We start from the raw sequence: 20,382 nt of genomic DNA, 5'->3' as shown, positions 1-20,382 counted from the left end.
TAATTATTATGATTTATAGTACCTTTTGCGTAATTTTTAATAATATATGTTACTCTCTCTGTCTCAATTTATGTGACACTGATAGAATTTTGAGAGTCAAACAAATTTTTATGTCTTTTAAATTTGTAAGTTGTTAGTTGTTACTTATTGTGATTTATATTACTTTTTACGTTATTTTTAAATGATATTGTTACTTTCTCTATCCCAATTTATGCGGTACTCACGGAATTTGAGAGTCAACCGATTACTTTAACTATTGTGATTTATAATATATTTTACATAATTTTTAAATAATGTATATTACTCCCTTTGTCTCAATTTATGTGGTATAGTAGAATTTCATGAGTCAATCAAATGTTTTACACGTTTTTAAATATTTCAAGTTATTAATTATTGAGATTTATAGTACTTTTTACGTCATTTTTAAATGATACATGTTACTTGCTCTGTTCCATTTTATGTTCGAACAGTTGTTGAAGTGCCAGGTAGGCATGTTGACTTGCTGCCTGCTTTGGCACTTTAAACTCCCTCATATATATATATATATATATATATATATATATATATATATAAATAATAAAAAAATACAAAATAAAATAAAAAGATTTTGAGGGGAATAGTGGCTAGAAAATATCTGACTTTAATATATATGAAGAATAATAAAACCCCATTTAATAATCACTTATATTAAATTTAGACATGGACATACAAGTACACACAAATTAAACAACCTTCTTATCTAAGCACTAAATTAGTAAAACGTTACAAGTACATATATAAAAGCTTAAACATGATCCCTAGCTAGAACAGAAACTTCACAGCTCCAGGAATGTGAGCATTCATAAAGTAATCCTCCCATTTGATGCAACGTGGCTCAAAATTAAGCACTTCATCCATGTTGATTTTCTTCATTGCCAATCTTAATTTATCAGTATTAGCCTCATCAAAACTGTAAATTATATGCTTAACATTAATAGTAATGGAAATTAGAGAGAACATATAAAGAGAATGTAACTTATATATAACGAGTAAACATACCTTGCATAGAAAAATACGTAGGGTTCGTATAGTTCAGTCAGACGTATAGCCTTATATATCTTCTTTTTCATATTTATATAGGTTTTGTCATAGCGATGACATGACACTAGGTTCATAAACTTTAGCATCTGAAGTATTTAAAAACACGATCGAGTTAGCATTTGAAAGTGTAGCTTGAAAAAATAAGAAGTGATCAATTTCGTTCATGCACTAGTTTTATCTTGTACGGATTGTTTTTGTTTATCGAATAAAACACAATTTTTTTGGATTTAGAAGTTTAGGTACTATGAAAAATTAAAGAACCTTTAATAGTGGCAAATAATGAGTCGAAATGTGTTTGCGATAGGTAGCCATGGTGCTAAATGGACGCATAGGAGCCTTCACTTTGATAGTTTTCCCATCTTTATTAGCCCATGGATTTTGTTTGAAATAATGAAATGCCAAAAGCATTATCTCTGAAATTTTTAGAGGATTTCTTAAAGAAGAGCTGCTGTGATAAATAGCTACTTCTTGAGAATATTGATTTTCATGTGCTAAAATAGCGGCAAGGATTGTGTTCACTACCATGTCTCCTGGAATCTGCAAGTAATAACAAAAAGAATTAATCAAAGCCAAACTCATGCAGTATGATGGTGCATCAAACCTCAACGGAGTATATTTAATCCGTAAGTAGGAAAATCACTTATTACCGCATCAAATTTTGAGTTAGGATCACCATAGTAGAATTTGAGCACTCCTTTTCCATAAGCCAAAAGAAATGAATCCATTGTTCTGTTATTAGAAAAATAACATAAGTAAAAGAGGATAATATTTATATATATTATATTTAGAATATGCAATGACAATTATAACACTTACTTCACTCCTTCAATCCATCCAGGAAATGGCTCTTTGTAGGTACTAGTTATAATCGCTGGACGTATGATAACGATCTGTAAATTTTCCTTCAAGTGTCCCAAAACCATCTCCCCCATTGCTTTTGTGAAAGAATATGTGTTTTGCCACCCATGTAACCTTGCCCTAATTAGTGAATCGATTATTAGGATCAAATTCCATACCCAATGTTGTAAATTTTATACAAGTATATATAATGAATTTCAAAAGTTGTTGCACCAAGTGGGGAAAAGGCTTCATGAGCATCTTGTAATAACCTTTGTAGGCCAAGTTTTTTCATGGCTATTGTCAATTCCTTTGTTGTCGCATTTTGAGCTCCAAGTTCCTTAAATTTCTTCGCTATCACACTTCTTTCCTTATCCATATCCAAAAAATATTTTTTGTTGAGCGTCTCACCCATAAAGAACGGTTTTTCTGATAAAATTCCTATTGTTTTGCCGCAAACATAAGTTGTATATAAAAAAATAAAGTTTAAGTTTTATGCATCGATAATATATAAAAGATATTTGTATAAGAACGGAGTTGAAAAATCGTAAACAAAATTGATACTTAGCTATATAAAACTCACCGGTAGATACATGAAGAAGCATTTTCACCTTTTTACAACTCTTAGCAAATTTGAGGATGTTCATAACACCAACCACATTGATATTCATTGCTATATCATATCTAATCAAACATAATTAATGTACATGAAATATTACTAGAAAAAAAAGTACTATACAATACCATAATAAATAAACTAGAAATATATATATATTTATTATTTTGCAATTTTAATTATATATTTGTACCTCTCATCAAAGTTGGTAGTTGCAGCAGAGTTTATGATTATATCTATTTCTTTGAACATATGCTCTCTCAATTTTGAGTTTTTAATTCCAATATTTTCTTTTGAGATGTCACCTGAAATTGCTAGCACCTTGTCCTCCACCAGAGAGCTGAGGTATATTGTACCCATCCTTTCCCTTATAACATTGAATAATCCAGACATCACGACCTACATGTGTGTTAGTAAAACTGTTAATTTGTTAAATATAATTGTCACTAATATTATATTATTGATAGGATTTCCATTTAATTAAACTAATTGGGTGCAAAAAAAGGTAACTAAATTACCTCATTGGTGAAGCGTTGTCTAGCGGAGTTGTTGTCTGAAGCTCTTATGAGAAGGTATAATTTTTTGATATTTGGTTGAACACGAAGTATCTTCTCCACAAGAACTAGGTACGTACATTTTACAAACACAAATACAAGTTTAATTAATTCCAACAAATTAATATTTTATTTAAACAAAACGATATATGGGAAGAGTAGAGATAGAGAGTACTCTTTGCAAGAAAACCGGTGGCACCGGTAATCAAAATAGTCTTGCCTTGAAACTGCTCAATTGTACGTGATTCCATCAGCTAAGTTTTTTTTTCCTGCTAATTCGGATGACTAAAATTTAGTAATATGAAAGTGCTACTTGTAATTGATGTATGGATCTTTGAACAGTTGACTTATATATCGTGTGAGCGGGCTACATTTAGTGATATGATTTTTAATTAAATTATAAAAGAATTAATTATTATTTAATAATAAATAAATAAATAATAAGTGCTTACTATTTAATAAATTATTTAGTATTATGGAAATTATTTTAGTATTAATTATTTTATTCGTTTTATTATATTTTTTAGAGCCTAATAAAACACTTATTTTCTTTATTATGGCTCTATACAATATATCAAATAAAAAAGTCCTTTAAAATAATTTGACAAGATTTCTCATTGACCAATTTAAACTATATATCAGCCCAATTATTTTTTTCTGAACTATATAAGTTGAGCTAATAAATGAATGGATCAACAATAAACGAGATAACTGTAAAAAATATACCTAAACTATTTTCTTTTTTTTGTGTTTCATACCTAAACTATTGAGAGTGTGAGTTTCATATCTAAACTATCATTTATTAGTTTGAGAAACATCTCTCTTTTATTCCACTCTCACCATAGTGTGTGTACTACACTCTCTTTTTCATGTAAACATTTTTGTGACATATCACACTCCAAATGGACAAAAACAAAAATTAAATAAATTATTAGAATTAGTTAAATTAAAGATTAAAGTATTACTACCCAAAAATAATAAATTATAAATAAAATATAAAATATTTTTCTTCTCCCACTCCACCACTTTTTCTCACCATACTCCTCCCCCCAGCCTTCCAAATTTTTTAGTTTTATTTTTTAAATTAAATTTCTTTTATAGACGTTTTTTTAAAAAAAATATTACTTCATTTCCTCCCCTTCAAATAATAATTTAGATATTATTTTTTTAAAAAAATATTCTACCCTGCCCCACCTAACCCTCCGCTTTCAATTTTTTTTCTCGATTTATATTAGATATATACATATGATTTTAGAAAAATATTTTTTACTTGCCGCAAGACTTTTATTGTATTGTTATATTCGGTATGCAAGTAGAAATAAATATTTTTCTAAAAATATATGTACATATATAACACAAAATGAGAAAAATGTAAAAAATAAAAAATAAAATAAAAGTAAGAGTAGAAGGTTAGATGTGGTGGGTACAATTTTTTTTTTTTAAATAACATAATAGCATTTTTTTAAAAAAATAAAAATAATAACACTTTTTTAGGAAGGGGTGGAGGAAGAGGTGAAGTATGAATATTTTAAAAATATTTTATACAAGAAATGTAAAAAAAATAAAAGAACGGGGGATTGTGGTGGTGGAGGGGGGAGGGGAGGTGGTGGAGTTGGTGAGTTTTTTTTTTAAAAAAATAATATTTTTTTTGGAATAGAAATATTTTAGTCTTTGACTTTACTAATATTAATAGTTTATTTAATTTTTATCAAACTAAATATTTTATCCATGTAGAATGTCGTGTGACAATTTTTTTTAAAAAAATAGAGAGAGTAGAGAGAATGTATTACACACACCACTGAGGTGCGTTTTCTCAAACTAATTAGTGATAGTTTAGGTATGAAACTCACACTTCCAATAGTTCAGATATAAAACTCAAAAAAATAAAATAGTTTAAATGTATTTTTAACATTTTTATCTTATAATATACCCAAACTTGCTAATTTACCATCTCTATATTGACATATCTGTGTACATAGCTTATTTCTAGTCAGAAGGTCTAGATTTGAAGGTCTGATATTTCAAGGTTCTGGTCCATGTGGATATTCATTGCCAGTTTTTTTTTCTTTTCTACCTATGTGGACCAGAAACGACTTCTATAATAGAAACATAAAGGAGAAAAGAAAAATATTTCCCCATTTTCAATTTATATGATGTATGCACTTTGATATATATATATATATATAGTATGAGATTTTCTTAAAAAATTATAATTTAAAAGAAATCATAAATATTTATGTAATTATAATCATCTCAAGTGAATTGGATAAAAAAGAGATTTGGTAACCGTGGTGGACTTCTCTATGTTTTAGAAATATTTTAAAGGTGTAATTTAACATAAAAAGATAAATTTGTTTTAAGTTTGAAAAAAGGAGGAAAAATAAAAATAAAATTAAACATACTTCAATTATTGAATCCATCTCTCAATAGTACATAATAATACTAAACAAAACATTAAACAATAGCCTCTTCTATACTGTTCGATTACTTGATAAGTTGATATCTCTAAAATATTTGATAGTAAAAGTTTGTGTAGCATGTGAGTGAAAATCAAAAGCTAAGAAATAATTAATAAATTAGAAATTCATACGGCCAATTTCACCATCTAGTCTAGATAAAGGGTTTGGCTAAAAGTATTTTGGCCAAACCCTTAGCTAGCCAAACCAAGATCACACAAAAGAATAATATTAGTAATAAATTAGAAACGCGGGATATATAAAACTGATCATTTGCTTGGCCAAACTTCTTAAAAATTATGTGTGTATTTTTTTTAAAAGAAAGATTTGTTTTTTTTTGAGATGAAGAAGGTGTTTGGTTATACTTTCTGATAGGGGTGTATATGGACCAGATTGGTTCGGATTTTTTATAAACCAAACCAAACTATTTGTGTCGGGTTATTAAATCTATAAACCAAACTAAACCAATAAAAGTCGAGTTTTTCGATATCAATTTTTCTCGGATTTTTCGGGTTTCTCGGGTTTTTTGGATTTTTTCGGGTTTCTCGGGTTTTTCATAGTATCTAATAAAAAACACAGAGCAGTGCTTCTTAAAAAGAGTTCTAGTACAAAATATCAACATATAAGATGGAGGCTAAACACTGTTTGAAGTTTTAACTTTATAATATAACTTTATAAGATGATCTTTTTTTGTATATTATTTAGATAGGCTTCTCAAGTCCAAATCTAAATGTAAGAAAGAAAACAAAAATTATGAAAAAAATTTAAAAAATATTTATAAATTACATTTTAATAAATATTTTTATGTATAACATAATTTAAAAGTAGTATATCTATAATCGGGTCGGTTTTGGTTCGGTTTGACTTTTTTTAGTTAAAACCAAACCAACCCTATAATGGTCGGTTTTTTTTCCAAACACCAAACCAAGTCAAACCAAACCACTAGTCGGATTTTTTTTCTGGTTTGGTTCGGTTTGTCGGTTTGGTGCGGTTTATCGTTTTGCCCTGTACAGCCCTACTTTCTGATAATAGCATTTTTTTTTCAAGTTTTAAGCAAGCGTAAAAAAACAATAGATTCTCAAAATTAAGTTATTTTTACTTTTCTGGACAAGAATACTACTGATCATATCAAAATTTCATTTACCAAATTAGCTTGTAGAGTGATTTTTTAAAGATGTGCGTGAAGAAAACAAGACAAGTAATATGAGACGGCCACTAAAGATTAGGCAAAACTTTCAACATGTGTATAATTAAAAAGAATTAGTACACAAACTAGTACCGGAAAGAGCACACAAACTTTAGATTTCAAAACATGATAAATATGTTGGGAAAGTGCAGACTAACACAAAAGTATATATAGTTAAAATAATGAAATAAAATGACATCAAGAATTTTACGTGGAAACTTTTTTTAAATAAGGGAAAAATCATGGGCAAAGAGGAGCAACAAATATCACTGTAGTAAGAAATTTTACACCGTGTAGTCACGAGTATAATACTCAAAATGATTACCACACCCTCAAAAGAAATAACATTCTTTTGATTTACCACCTTACTAAAATATCGCTCATACTTTATTTTTCTTTCTCTGTGAACTGGTGTGTTAAACAATGAGCTGAAACTCTTAATCAACAGGGGTGAAGGAACTTCTTCCGCATATGCCAATTTTCACCAAACTTGCACCAAACTTGGACCAATCAAAAGAGGATGAAAGTTTGCAATTTGCCGACAAATTGCTCCATTTTGTTGACAAAGAAGAGTCGGCTGTAACTTTGTATGACTTTGAAAGAATGAGGATTGGACCCCACAAATCTCCCCCTCCAGTCCCATACACTTGAAAGAGGTATTTTTGCCTTATCAAAGAGAGCTCATGTCAACAAGTACTTTGCACAATTCAAATTTGTCCCTTATTACCACTTTGGTCAGCATCTCTACATGATTCTCATTTGTAGAGATCTTTTCAACCTGCATAGATTCATCTTCTATCTTTTCTCGAATCCAGTGATATCTCACGTCTATGTGTTTTATCCTTGCATGGTACATGGAGTTCTTGCTCAAGTCTATTGCACTTTAACTGTCACAATAGACGACACACTCCTTCTTATACAAGCCAAGCTCTCAAAGAAATTGCTTGAGCCATATCATATCCTTGCCAGCTTTAGTAGCCACAATATACTCAACTTCAGTTGTAGACAGTGCAACACACTTTTGCAACTTCGACTGCCATGATATAGCTCCCCCCCCAAAAGTGAACAAATATCAAGTTGTGGATTTTCTGTTATCAAGGTCACCTGCCATATCAGCATCTGTATAATATTTCAAGATTGGATTTGATCCTCTAAAACACTAGCATCCATCGGAGCTTCCTCTCAGACACCTGAGTATCCACTTTACACCTTCCCAATGTTGTTTTCCTGAATTGTCGAAAAATCTGCTGATACTACCAACTGCGTAAGTAATATCAGGTCTAATGCATACCATTGCATACATTAAACTTCCGACGACGGAGGAATATGTAACTTTAGCCATGCTTTCTTTTTCCTCCCTCGTTGTAGGACACATTTTCTTGCTCAACTCCATATGACCAGCAAGAGGTGTGCTAATTGACTTAACATTCTTCATGTTGAAGTGCTCCAATTAAAAGAGGGTGAAAGTTTGCGATTTGCTAACAAATTGTTGTATTTTGTTGACAAAGAAGAGAGGGCTGTAGCTTTGTATTCATCTTATATATGTATTACTTTTGATCAAAAGATACTTACTTAAACTAGAAGAACTCCTCCATTTCATTTTGTAGACATTAAGCTTCAACAATATCTATTCTTGACATTATTAATGACAAAATGATTCTTCCTCAATCGAAATGATATTTGGGATACCATCTTAAACAAGTTTCAATGTTGCTAGAATTAGCTTCATCAAAGACAACTTGAGCTCAAATTAACCGTGCTTTATTATCTTAAGGTTTAGACGCTAAAATTTTCATTGCTTGAGAGTTCAATTATCTAATTAACGATATATATGCCTATTATGTAAATGTAAAGTTATGGGATTTTTACTAATATTGCTCCATTGATGAATCTGAAAACTTAGTAAAATGTTAGTAATTAAGTAACCTCTAAGATAAACTAATGTATATTGAATTAAAAGTCTAATTTACCTCTTGTGAAAATTAAGATTACTTGAACCATTAAGATCAAAAGCAAAACGGAGTTGATTATTCGTTCGAACTGACTTTTATTAATTAGGGACTGGTTGATTTTATCAGCTGCTCACTTAAGCTAATTGTATATTTGTATTAACTACGTGAGCGAGCATATTGTGAATTCTCTCACTTTTATTTTACCAAATTCAATGGCAGATAGTAATCTATCTAGTAATATGAGCAATGAAGGAATCCATCTCCTTTTTATGATCTCCACCATCCTTCACTGATTCTCTCACTTTTTTACCATATTCAATGGCACGTATTCTCATCTCATCTCCTTCTGCAGAAGACATTAATTTTTTAACACAGTTATTAATTGTAGTTGAATCAATTATGTCATCACGGCGATCCCAATGTTTCACAACAACGCCAATTTTAAGAACATCCTTCACAAAAATGGCATTTCTTGGCTGATCAAATCGCATAGGCCATGTTGCTATTGGCACTCCCATAGTAATGCTCTCCATGCACGAATTCCATCCACAATAACTCATGAACCCACCAGTAGATGTATGTGCCAAGATTTCCAATATCTTTAATGATAATTCCCCTTTCTTTTACTCTGTCTTCATACCCTTTTGGGATTTCGACTTCCCCTTCTTCTTTCATAGCATCTCTCAATACACAAATGGACTTCTGCTGGCTTTTCTCCAACCCAATCGCGAGCTCTTTGATTTGTTCCACAGATAAGGAGGTGGTTGTTCCGAAAGAAACAAGAATCACTGAATTTGCATCTTGTTTGTCTAGCCACTCCAAGCATATATGACGAGTACTACTTTTGAAGCCCGTTATCCATGATATAGTCACTGGATATTGCTTGGGAATTCCGAGTAACCTATTGAACCTTGCAAGTGTCTCGATATAAGTTCCCGGAGCTGAATTTGTTACAACTGTATTGTAACCGCTTAAATTCTGCGAACTCAGGTGTGAAAGTACTTTAGAAGTAGAGCAGCAAGAGAACACACTACTTGGTTTTGGCTGTTCCAATTCAGAAATCATGTATACAGCCTAAATAACAACAAAAAGACTACTTTTATATTCTACAAGACGACTGTGAATTAATACTCTGTTCATCTCAAATTATTTGTAATATTCCTCCGTAACATATTTCTTAAGAAAACAATAGGCCTTTATAGTCCAGATCAAGTGAATTATTGATACTTTTTTCATAGTTCAAAATAAGTTAATTATTCAAAGTTCAAGAAAATTGTTGGAACTTTTTTTTCTTATTTACCCTTCATTTAATGAGGTTATTAACTACTTTACATTTTTTAGGATACTAGTTTGAAAATAATCAAAGAAATAATAGTGAAAAATAGTATTTAATTTATGTCCTTGACTGTCTTTCAATACATCAACAATTCACTTAATATGGACTACACAGAGTAACTCAGATGGATTTTTAACTGTTTTACTCTTATTTATGTTTAAGATGTAAATTAATAACAGGTGGGGAATGTTTACTGTGATGAATGAGATGTTTTGTTTGTTAAAAAGAAGAGATTTTTACATTGTGTACTGCCAATCAAAACAATACTTATATATGCAGATTTTTTTGACAATTAATATAAATGCTTTAAACTGTTAGAAACGCAAAGGATGCTCCAAGAGTCTAAATTATATGGTAAAATACATATAATTTTTTACATATGCTACAATTAATGAAAATGAGTATATGTTGAAAAAAAAGTTCTATTGCTATTATAGTTATGTAAAAAGTCAATTTATTAATTCAATTCATTTTAATCCATCTAAATTCAATCAAATCCAATCCTTTAATACCTTTTATACCAAATGGTACTACGTACTTTGTCAGATTAATTTGAATTCCAACGTACCATATTGTGTATTTAAGTTAAAGCACTAAAGTAAATCTTATAATTAAGTACTATACATATATAAAAGCTTAAATATAATCCCTAAAACAGGTATTTCACAGATCCAGGAATGTGAGTATTCATAAAGTAATCCTCCCAATTAATGCATCGTGGATCAAAATTGAGCACTTCACCCATGTTGATTTCCTTCATTGCCAATCTCAAGTTTTCAGTATTAACATCATCGAAGCTGTAAAATATATGCTTAGCATTAATATTGTTGGATTATTAGTTGTATGTAACGCTAATTAAAGAAATTATACTTGAAAAGAGAGAGAATGTAGAGAAGTTACAACGTACGCATACCTTCCATTAAAAAACATGTAGGGTTCGTGCAATTCAGATAGATGTATAGCCTTATACATATTCATATGTTTTGTCAAAGCGATGAAATGACACTAGGTTCCTGAAGCATTTAAAAACATGAGTCAGCATTACAATAGAAAGACAACTTGAAAAAAATCTAAAGAATTTGATTACACTTTAAAAGGGTCGTCAATTTTATTCACATACTAGTTATGTAAAGAATAGCAAGTAGGAATAAGTTGTATATTTATTAACAATGAAAAACTTAATAATAAAAATCAAGCGCAAAATTTTATTGTGTAATTATTTTTATTAATTAAAAAACCAAACGACTATTAAGGACGGTACTAAATTAAGGTAAAAAAGTATTATGGAAAGAAACCTTTAAGAGCAGGGAATAATGAATTGAAATGGGTCTGCGAAAGCTTGATATATTGCTAAATAATATAGGCTTTCTCACTCTGATAGTTGTCCCATCTTTGTTAATCCATGGATTCTTTGTGAAGTAGTGAAACATGAAAAGTTTTATATCTGAATTTCTTGGAGGGCCTCTTGAAAATGAACTGATGTGATAAATAATTGTTTCTTCAGAATATTGATTTTCATGAGCTAAAATCGCTGCAAGGATTGCGTTGACCAACATATCACCTGGAATCTATAAATAAGGGAAAAAATAAATGAAGTTTAGGCATATGTAAGTGTTTATTGAATTATATATAGTGTCTGTCTAAAAGAAAAAAATGCACAACTTTAGGAGCTATTCATATATTTTGCTCTTTATTTTATATAGTCATAGTACATAAATATGCCATTTAACTAAGCCTCAGTTTATTTTTATGCCTTTCAACTTTGGTTGTGCACTTAAACTTGTATAAAGTTGAACAAATAGACACATGAGTCATTTCTAATCTATGTAGGGGGTTGATTTTGGGAAATTCTTTGAAAAGATGAAGTTTTGAAAGTTTTTGAGTTTTAAAGGTTTAAAGTCTAGAAAAGGAATTCTGTCGATTTCAGCAGCTCCAGAATGTAAAATTTGATCTAGGAGAGTTGACGGAATTAGATTTGGAGTTGTAACGAAAATCTGAGGTCTTGAGTTGGTAATTCTAGAAATTTTGACCATAGGGTTGACTTTGGTCAACATTTGGAGATCTGATGCTTGGAATTGAATTCTAACGACTCCGTTGGATTCGGAGGATGATTTTGAGTGTAGGAGTGGTCTTGGTTGAATTTGTGGACGTCCCGAGCTCGTTTTGGTCTTTTTGAGGTTCAAAGTTAGTTTGGTTGCGACCTATCGGATTTCGAATCAAGGAGACCTCGAATTTGAATTCTGATAGTTTCATAGAGTCTGAAACATAAAAATTAGTAGGGTAAGATATAAATTTTGTGTGCACGAAAAACGAATCACAAGGATCGATTCCGTGACTTTGAGACTTGTTTGAAATTGCTGATATCTGGTGCACTATTGTGCTTCGCGTTCGCGGACGACCGTCATGTTCGCGAAGGGTAGAAGTCAGTGACCCTCAAGTTCATGGAGCTCCGTCCACGTTCGCGAAGGGTTAAAACCCCTAAGCAGTAGTCTTTTCCAAAAAGACGGAAAATGGTCATTTTTACTCCCATTTTGGACTCTTGAGTTCGATAGAGGCAATTTGGGGAGGATTTTTCTTGGGAATTCGTTGGGTAAATGTTTTTGACTTAAATCCTTCAATACCCTGCTATTAATTTGGGATTTTAACCTTGAATTCATAGTTTTGAGACTTCAATTTTGGGGGTTTTTACTTAAACCAAGATTTTTACGAAATTCAAAATTTTGAACTGATTTCAACCCCATTTTCAAAACGGTCTTCGATAATAGATTCCTAATACTTCAAGGAATATTTTCATGTAAAATTTTTCAGATTTGGCCTTTGTTTCAAAATTAGATTTTTGGGTCAGTTTCGGCCTAGATTTCAAAAATTATGATTTTGGTGTCGTTAGCTCCGTAATTTGATTGAGAATTCATATTTGGTTAAGTGCTTACGATTCGGAACATCGACAAAAGGGAAAGATTCAAGTTTCGGAGTAGCCAGGTGCGATATCGAGGCAAGTGAAACTCTAAACCTTCGTAATCAATATAAATTGTGTATTTTGATTACGTGCTATGTGATTTGATTGAATTTGGCATCGGATTGATCATGAATCACGAAAAAACTTAAGATTGACATTCAAAGATATAGAAAGGGAAAATTTACCTAATGAATCGAGCTATTTGATCTATCTGACTTTGTTGTTTTGTTGTGAAGCTTATATTGTGATATCTGAAACATTAATTACATATGACATTGGACTTCATTTCCTTTCCATCGATTGCATTATTATTCTCAATTGCATTTGGGTTGATGTATATCATTGAGGTCCCAATTGATGAATTCATCGATGTAAAATGGTTCTGGCTAAGTGATAATGAGAAAGGAAAACAAAGAGGATTCGAAGAATGTGTCACACATCGTGGTTGTTATATTATTACATCGAGGAACATGTCACGTGTCATGGTTGTTATATTATTTCATCGAGGGACGTGCCACACGCCATGATTGTTATATTATTGCATCGAGGGATGTGTCACGCATCGTGGTTGTTATGTTGTTGCATCAAGGAACGTGCCACGCGCCGTGGTTGTTATTTTAGTATCACATTGGGCATTCATCGCATTCCATTTATTGCATTAACTTGACTATCTGAGTATTTGCCCTTACTATGTGAGCAGTTGAGACTGAAATACGTGCGGCATTGATACTATCTATTTGAGTTGTGGAAACACACCTGATTTACATGTTACATGAGCTATATCTCCATATAGAAACTGTTAGATTGGGTTGTTCTCCTTGCAGGTTGTAGTTAAGGAGGTTCGGATGGTGTGTCAGAAGTACTTGTACATGTTCTATTTAGCTTTACATGTATTTATTGTATTACTTTATTGGGTACCGTGTTGTTTGGTACTCACCCCTTGCTATCTACACCTGTGTAGGTTCTGCGCTCGGACAGTGATCCAGATTTCTCCTTTCTTCATCCACGGCTTTTGGAGTTACTTGAGAGGTAGTTGTTGACGCTGACAATCTCTCTCGCTCCTTTTTCATGCTTTGTTCCATTTGATAGACAAATGCATTTTTGAGACTTGTATTTATTTTGATTCTACTGTTTAGAGGCTTGTACATGTGATAAACAATGCTTTGGGATTTTATAGATGATTAAGACTTTTGCATTTTTGTATTTATCTATGTATTTATACTGTTACCGCTTTATTTTTGCTTTATTTGGGTTTGGACTGACTTGTCTAGGTGGATTGAGACAAGTGTCATCACACCCGAATTTGGATCGTGACAATTTTATTAAGTTTTAACTGTTTTAATTTATCTTTTTATAATTTTTATTGCCTAATAATTTTTTTTAGGCAATAGACCCTTGTGGTCGGGCCCTTCCTCGAACCCTGCACATAGCGAAAGTTTTAGTGCATCGAACTGTTCTTTTAATCAATTTAGATTATATATTAATTTAATTTTTTACGGATTAAAATAATTTGAATTGAAATAAGCTATCTAATAAATGAGTGGGTCAAATCGAACAGATTATGGTTTGCTAATTAGCCACCTCTAAATTGATATCTACTGTCTACACAGCTTATTATGAGTCAGGAGGTCTACATTTGAAGGTCTAATATTCCAAGGTTGTGGTCCATGTGGATATTAATTGCCAATTTTTTTTCTAAATATGCGGCTAGTGAAATGAAACGACTTTTATAATAGAGGCACTTAAAAGGAGAAAAGAAAAATATTTTCCCCATTCCAATTAAAGGAAAAAATAAAAACTTTGAAATTAGATTATTTTTAGATATAAAAATATTATATTTTTAAAAAAATGCATCAAGTGATTTGGGATTAAAAAAAAAGGAAGTAGATAACCATGGCTGACTTATCTATTGTTTAGTAATACATGAAAGACGTGATCTGACATAAAAAGATTATGTATATTTTAAATTAGAGAAAAAGGAAGGAAAATAAAAACTAAACATACTTCAAATTTTGAATTTATCTTTGCATATAGTCGACGGAAATATAATACTAATGCTGAACAAAGACTAGCCTCTTCTGCACTGTTAAATTACTTGAGAAGTTGATATCATTAAAATGTTTGATAGTAAATGTTTGTGTAGCATGTGAGTGAAAATCAAAAGCTAAGAAATAAATAAGGAAGAGAAATTCGTACAACCAATTTCACCATCTAGTCTAGATAAAGAGTAGCTTAACGTGGCCTAAAAGTATTTTGGCCAAACCTTTAGCTAGCCAAATCTTAGATTACACAAAAGAGTAATAAATTAGAAACGTTGGATACATAAAACTTATAATCTGCTTGGCCAAATTTTTAAGAAATTAGAAGTATTTAATTTATTTTTAAAAATATATATATATTTAGAGATGACGAAGGTGTTTGGTTATACTTTCGGATAATAATATAAACAGTTTTTCCAATTTTAAGCAAAAGCTAAAAATAAAAATAGAATCTCCTAAAAATAAGTGTTTTTGACTTTTCAGGACAAGAATATTGATCATATCAAAATTAGCTAGTAAAGTGATTTCTTAAGGGGCGCGTAAAAAAAATTAAATGAACAAGTAATATGAAACGGAGGAAGTAACTTTCTAGATTTCATAATTAACCATTAGACTTTCATATGATTATTTTATCTATGTTACACTAATAGTAAGCGATAGAAATAATTAAAGTGACAATATTTGAAAATATAAGATTATGTATATATCATCCAAAGTTTGTTTGAATCGAGATTGATTAATCTTGTCTTTAATTCTATGAATGAAAATTTACTTCACTTGCAATTTGTTTACTTGGTCTGCAATGTAAGTGTAAATTGATCCAACTGGAATCTTCATCAATTTACCATTGATCACTTTATTTCTGGTCCAATTCACTCCACTTGGACCATCTATGGGTTGCACACTGAATTGGGCTCGGAGGCCCAGTAACCTTTTAAGCATAATAACGAAAAAAATACTCATAGCAATTGATATCTTTTTTATTTTTGGGGGTGATTTTTTATTTTTCTTCCACTTTTACAGTTATTCGATTATAATTTAATATAAAACTTAAGCTATGATTCCTAAAAGAGGTACTTCACAACTCCAGGAATGTGAGTATTCATTAAGTAATCCTCCCATTTGATGCAACGAGGTTCAAAATTGAGCACTTCATCCATGTTGATTTCCTTCATTGCTACTCTTAATTTTTCAGTGTTAACGTCATCGAAGCTGTAAAAAGATATATATGCTTAACATTAATATTGAAGAAATGCACTTGAAAAGAGAGAAGAGGTAGAAAAGTTAATAGTGTACGTAATACGTACCTTCCGTAGAAAAACACGTAGGGTTCGTACAATTCAGATAAACGTATAGCCGTAGATATCTTCTTTTCCATGTTCTTATAGTTTTTGTCAAAGCAATGACATAACACTATATTCACAAACTTTAACATCTGAAGCATTTAACACATGTACATGAGATAATTAGTACTACTTATTATTGAAAATTTGAAATTGTGTATCTTGAAAAATCCAACCTTTAACAGTGGCAAATAATGAGTTGAAACGTGTTTGCGAAAGCTAGCGATGCTGCTAAATGGACGCACACTTTGATAGTTTTCCCATCTTTGTCAACCCATGGATTTTGCGTGAAGTAGTCAAACGTCGAAGATATTATATCTGAATTTTTTAGAGGGTGCTCTCTTGAAGAAGAGCTGATGTGGTAAATAACTACTTCTTCAGAATATTGATTTTCATGTGCTATAACTGCAGCAAGGATTGAGTTCACTACCATGTCACCAGGAATCTGTACGTAAAATAAGAAAAAAGAATCAAAGCCAGATTACTATGTATTGCTGTGTGATGGTGGGGCAAATTAAACCTCAACAAGGACGTTTAATCCCTAAGGAGATGTATTTGATGCTCATGACGGAAGGTTGATTGAGGGAGATGGACTGACAGACTTCTAGGTTACGTTAACAAGTTTATAAAAAAAAAAAAAGTGCTATGACACCTTATAAAAAATTCTACACTGTAAATGGGGAGGATTGAGGAAAACATAATGTTATAGAAGTAGAAAAATCACTTACCACATCAAGTTTTGAGTCAGGATCACCATAGTAGAATTTCAGTACACCTTTTCCATAAGCAACAATAAATGAATCTACTGTTCTGTTATTACAAAATAATATGTATGTAATTAAGAGACAAGGATATACAATGACAATTTATTATGACAAATCTTTGGTTACTACTTATCTTTAGCCAAGAAAGGAAACTTTAATCCCTTGAAGTGAACGCACTTATATTCCATGATAACAAAAACCGCAACACAGAATTCTTAACATTACATAGTTTTGATAATTTGTTACTCCTACTATGTTAAGGTATATGTGACCATCTTATATTCTCATTTGTAAACTTAAGATGATGGAGAAACACTTTTTCTTAATTATGTAATCAACAATCTAAAATAAACTTTATTGTATCTATCACTATTCAATTACCTCACTCCTTCAATCCATCCAGGGAATGGCTCTTTGTAGGTACTAGTAATAATCGTTGGACGTATGATAACAACCTGTAGATTCTCCTTCAAATGTCCCAAAAACATCTCTCCCATTGCTTTTGTGAAGCTATATATGTTTGGCCACCCATGTAATCTTGCCCTAATTAAGGATTAGTTATTTAAATTAAAATTTTATATCAATGTTGTGAATGGATGAGAATAATAAACTTCCAAACGAATTTGTTTCACCAAGGAATAAAACATGAATTTATCTCATATATACGCTATACATATGGATTCATGAGCATATATATTGTAATAACCTTTGAATGCCAAGTTCTTTCATGGCTGTTGTAACTTCGTTTGTAGTCGCATTTAGAGCTTCAAGTTCCTTAAATTTGTTTGAGATCACGCCTCTTTCCACATCCATATCCAAATAAGTGTTTTCGTTAAGTGTCTCACCCATATGAAATGGTTTTTCTGATAGAACTCCTGTAGCTTTGCTGTAAACATAGGCTATAAAAAGAAAAGTTTTTTAAGTTTTATGCAACAACAATAAAAAAAAATATGCAGATATATAATCAGATCACTTATAAAAATAATTATATATAAATAATGATAATAAGTTGATTATTAACTTAAATAAAAATTAATAATTAACGTACTAGACTATATAATATACTAAAACTATGTTGATTATGCAAAACAAATCTTTAAAATACCGTTAAATCCTAAATGGGAAAAACACAATTATGCAAAAATAATAACAACAACAATAACAATAACAGTGACAACGAGGACGATAAGAAGAACAACAACCACCCCAAAAAATTGAGGCCTCTACTGTTATCCTAATTAATTTATGCTTAATTTTACAGTTGCCAAATTATACTTATGTATAAGTGACTTCTCTCTTAAACCTAGATAGTATTTCATCGAAATAGTGTTTCTATATTGTTGTATTTTTAGTTGTTTTCTTAATTGAAATTTACTTACCAAGTGATGATATAATAAATTGTCTATAAAAATTTGATTAACTATACATTTTTGATAAAATATATAATTAAAGATCCTATTAATTATATTTAAAAGTCACTTTACAAAATTCAACCTTAGGTTACCTATTCTGTTAAACCGCAGATTTTATTTAAAAATAAAAAGCAAATTGATAGGTATTAACTGACCGGTAGACACATGAAGTAACATCTTTAATTTTGTACAACTCTTGGCGAATTTGAGGACATTCATGGCACCAACCACGTTCACATTCATTGCAATATCATATCTATTCATAGAGAATGTTACTGAAAAATTAGATGGAAAAATAAGAGAAATTGTAAAAATATATTGCAAATTTCATATTAGTATACCTCTCATAAAAGTTGGTCACTGCAGCTGAGTTTATTATTATATCTATTTCTTTGTGCATTTCCTCTCTTAATTCGGAGTTTTTAATTCCCATATTTTCGTATGAAATATCACCTGAAATTGCAAACACTTTCTCTTCAACGAGAGAGCTGAGATTTGCAGTGCTCATCTTTTCCCTTATAGCATTGAATAATTCAGACTTCATAACCTGTGTGAATTAGGAGTGTCAAATGAACGAATTGAGTTGAATATGCACAGATCAAAATGAATTAATCAGTTACAAGTTTGAACTATTCTTTTAATTTATAATATATGTGCAAAGTATATAGATCGTGTATATATATTTATACACAACATATATACAAATTAGTTTATATATTATGTATATTTCAATCATATTAGTAATAAATTTTTGTGTTAATAAATGAGTGTGTTACTTTGAGCTGGATCAAAACAAACAAAATAATGACCCGTCCAACTCTTACCATATGTCCATATTTATTGATAATCTTATAATTTGTTTACTTAGTAAACCAAGTTAATAAAGATTCCTTCCCCCGCCCCCGCCCCCTCCCACCACATGATTATATATAACATATCAAGTTAATATCTTTGATTAAAAATATTTTAAAATTATTTGAAAACTATTTGGCATTCCAAATTACAATAGGGTCGTGTATAACAAGATAAAAGGAATAATGTTTACCGCAGTATCCACTTCAAGGGTCTAAATTAATCCGATTTTGTGTCATGTAAGACTTATTAAAAGACACTTTTTATATTAGTATTTTTTTTATTCTCAAAATTCGAACCCAAAACTTAATTTTTGACGATAACTTTTTGTTTTGCTCAAACATCAATGTGTAATCCTTTAGCGTAAGAGTACTACAATGTTTTAGCCTAAACATCAATGCAAATTAGAACACACTTTAAATGAAATTGGTTCTTACCTCATGAGTGAAGCGTTCTCTGGCAGAGTTGTTGTCGGAAGCTCTAATGAGAAGGTAGAGTTTTTTCACATTTGGTTGAACACGAAGTATTTTCTCCACAATAACTACGTACATACATTTTATCAAAACAAATGCAACTTTAATTAATTTCAAGGAACTACTATATACTACAGTATTCTCTGTTTTATTTTACGTGGCTCTTATATTAAAAATAGATATGTCATTTTACTTGTCCATTTTAGTAAATCAAAAAAGTTATATTACCTCTTTTTTTTCTTCATACTATTCTTGGTAATATTAAATAACTACATAAAATATTAATAGTCAAATTTAGAGTTCTTAAACATCATTAATAAAATTAATTTAGTAAAATATACCTCTAATTAAAATTTTCTTAAAAAATGTATCGGATAATATAAAACGGAGAGAATATTTTACTTAAATAAACTGATATCTAGATAGAGAAGGAGAGAGAGAAAATACGCTTTGCGAGGTAACCGGTGACACCGGTAATTAAAATAGTCTTGCCTTCCATGAACTGCTCGATCAATTGTGTAGCAAT

General features: G+C 30.6%; 2 protein-coding genes, 1 long non-coding RNA gene and 1 pseudogene across 3 annotated transcripts; all 4 read right to left on the bottom strand.

The window, feature by feature from the left end:
- Positions 1-644: 644 nt before the first annotated feature.
- Positions 645-3,377, bottom strand: LOC129899503 (probable fatty acyl-CoA reductase 4). The gene is made up of 10 exons (XM_055974493.1): positions 3,263-3,377; positions 3,052-3,155; positions 2,727-2,932; positions 2,501-2,601; positions 2,190-2,358; positions 1,897-2,058; positions 1,728-1,809; positions 1,342-1,617; positions 1,039-1,166; positions 645-949 (listed from the first exon to the last, which is right to left on the bottom strand). Exons 1-10 carry the CDS (start codon positions 3,336-3,338, stop codon positions 802-804), a joined length of 1,452 nt encoding a protein of 483 aa, XP_055830468.1. The 5' UTR covers positions 3,339-3,377; the 3' UTR covers positions 645-801.
- Positions 3,378-8,908: 5,531 nt separating this feature from the next.
- LOC129900185 (zeatin O-xylosyltransferase-like) lies at positions 8,909-9,746 on the bottom strand. Its single transcript, XM_055975115.1, has 2 exons — positions 9,309-9,746; positions 8,909-9,208 (listed from the first exon to the last, which is right to left on the bottom strand). Exons 1-2 carry the CDS (start codon positions 9,744-9,746, stop codon positions 8,909-8,911), a joined length of 738 nt encoding a protein of 245 aa, XP_055831090.1.
- Positions 9,747-10,478: 732 nt separating this feature from the next.
- LOC129899504 (uncharacterized) lies at positions 10,479-11,590 on the bottom strand. The gene is made up of 3 exons (XR_008769544.1): positions 11,313-11,590; positions 10,931-11,030; positions 10,479-10,814 (listed from the first exon to the last, which is right to left on the bottom strand). It is a non-coding gene; the product is annotated as an uncharacterized LOC129899504 (long non-coding RNA).
- A 4,169-nt stretch (positions 11,591-15,759) lies between these two features.
- Positions 15,760-20,382, bottom strand: LOC129900184 (probable fatty acyl-CoA reductase 4; annotated as a pseudogene).

This window comes from Solanum dulcamara, chromosome 8 (assembly GCF_947179165.1).
Source record: "Solanum dulcamara chromosome 8, daSolDulc1.2, whole genome shotgun sequence".
NCBI lineage: Eukaryota > Viridiplantae > Streptophyta > Magnoliopsida > Solanales > Solanaceae > Solanum > Solanum dulcamara.
Note: the sequence above shows the minus strand (reverse complement) of the source record. Positions and strands in the feature narration are given on the sequence as shown.

Excerpts from the sequence above, each read along its gene's own strand:
- LOC129899503 (XM_055974493.1), bottom strand. The coding sequence starts at position 3,338 with ATGGAATCACGTACAATTGAGCAGTTTCAAGGCAAGACTATTTTGATT. Across the intron at positions 2,059-2,189 it reads AAAAAACTTGGCCTACAAAG|GGCAAGGTTACATGGGTGGC; the intron begins GTTATTACAAGA and ends TTCACTAATTAG. Across the intron at positions 950-1,038 it reads TACGTATTTTTCTATGCAAG|TTTTGATGAGGCTAATACTG; the intron begins GTATGTTTACTC and ends TATAATTTACAG.
- LOC129900185 (XM_055975115.1), bottom strand. The coding sequence starts at position 9,746 with ATGATTTCTGAATTGGAACAGCCAAAACCAAGTAGTGTGTTCTCTTGC. Across the intron at positions 9,209-9,308 it reads CAAAAGGGTATGAAGACAGA|AGCATTACTATGGGAGTGCC; the intron begins GTAAAAGAAAGG and ends TCGTGCATGGAG.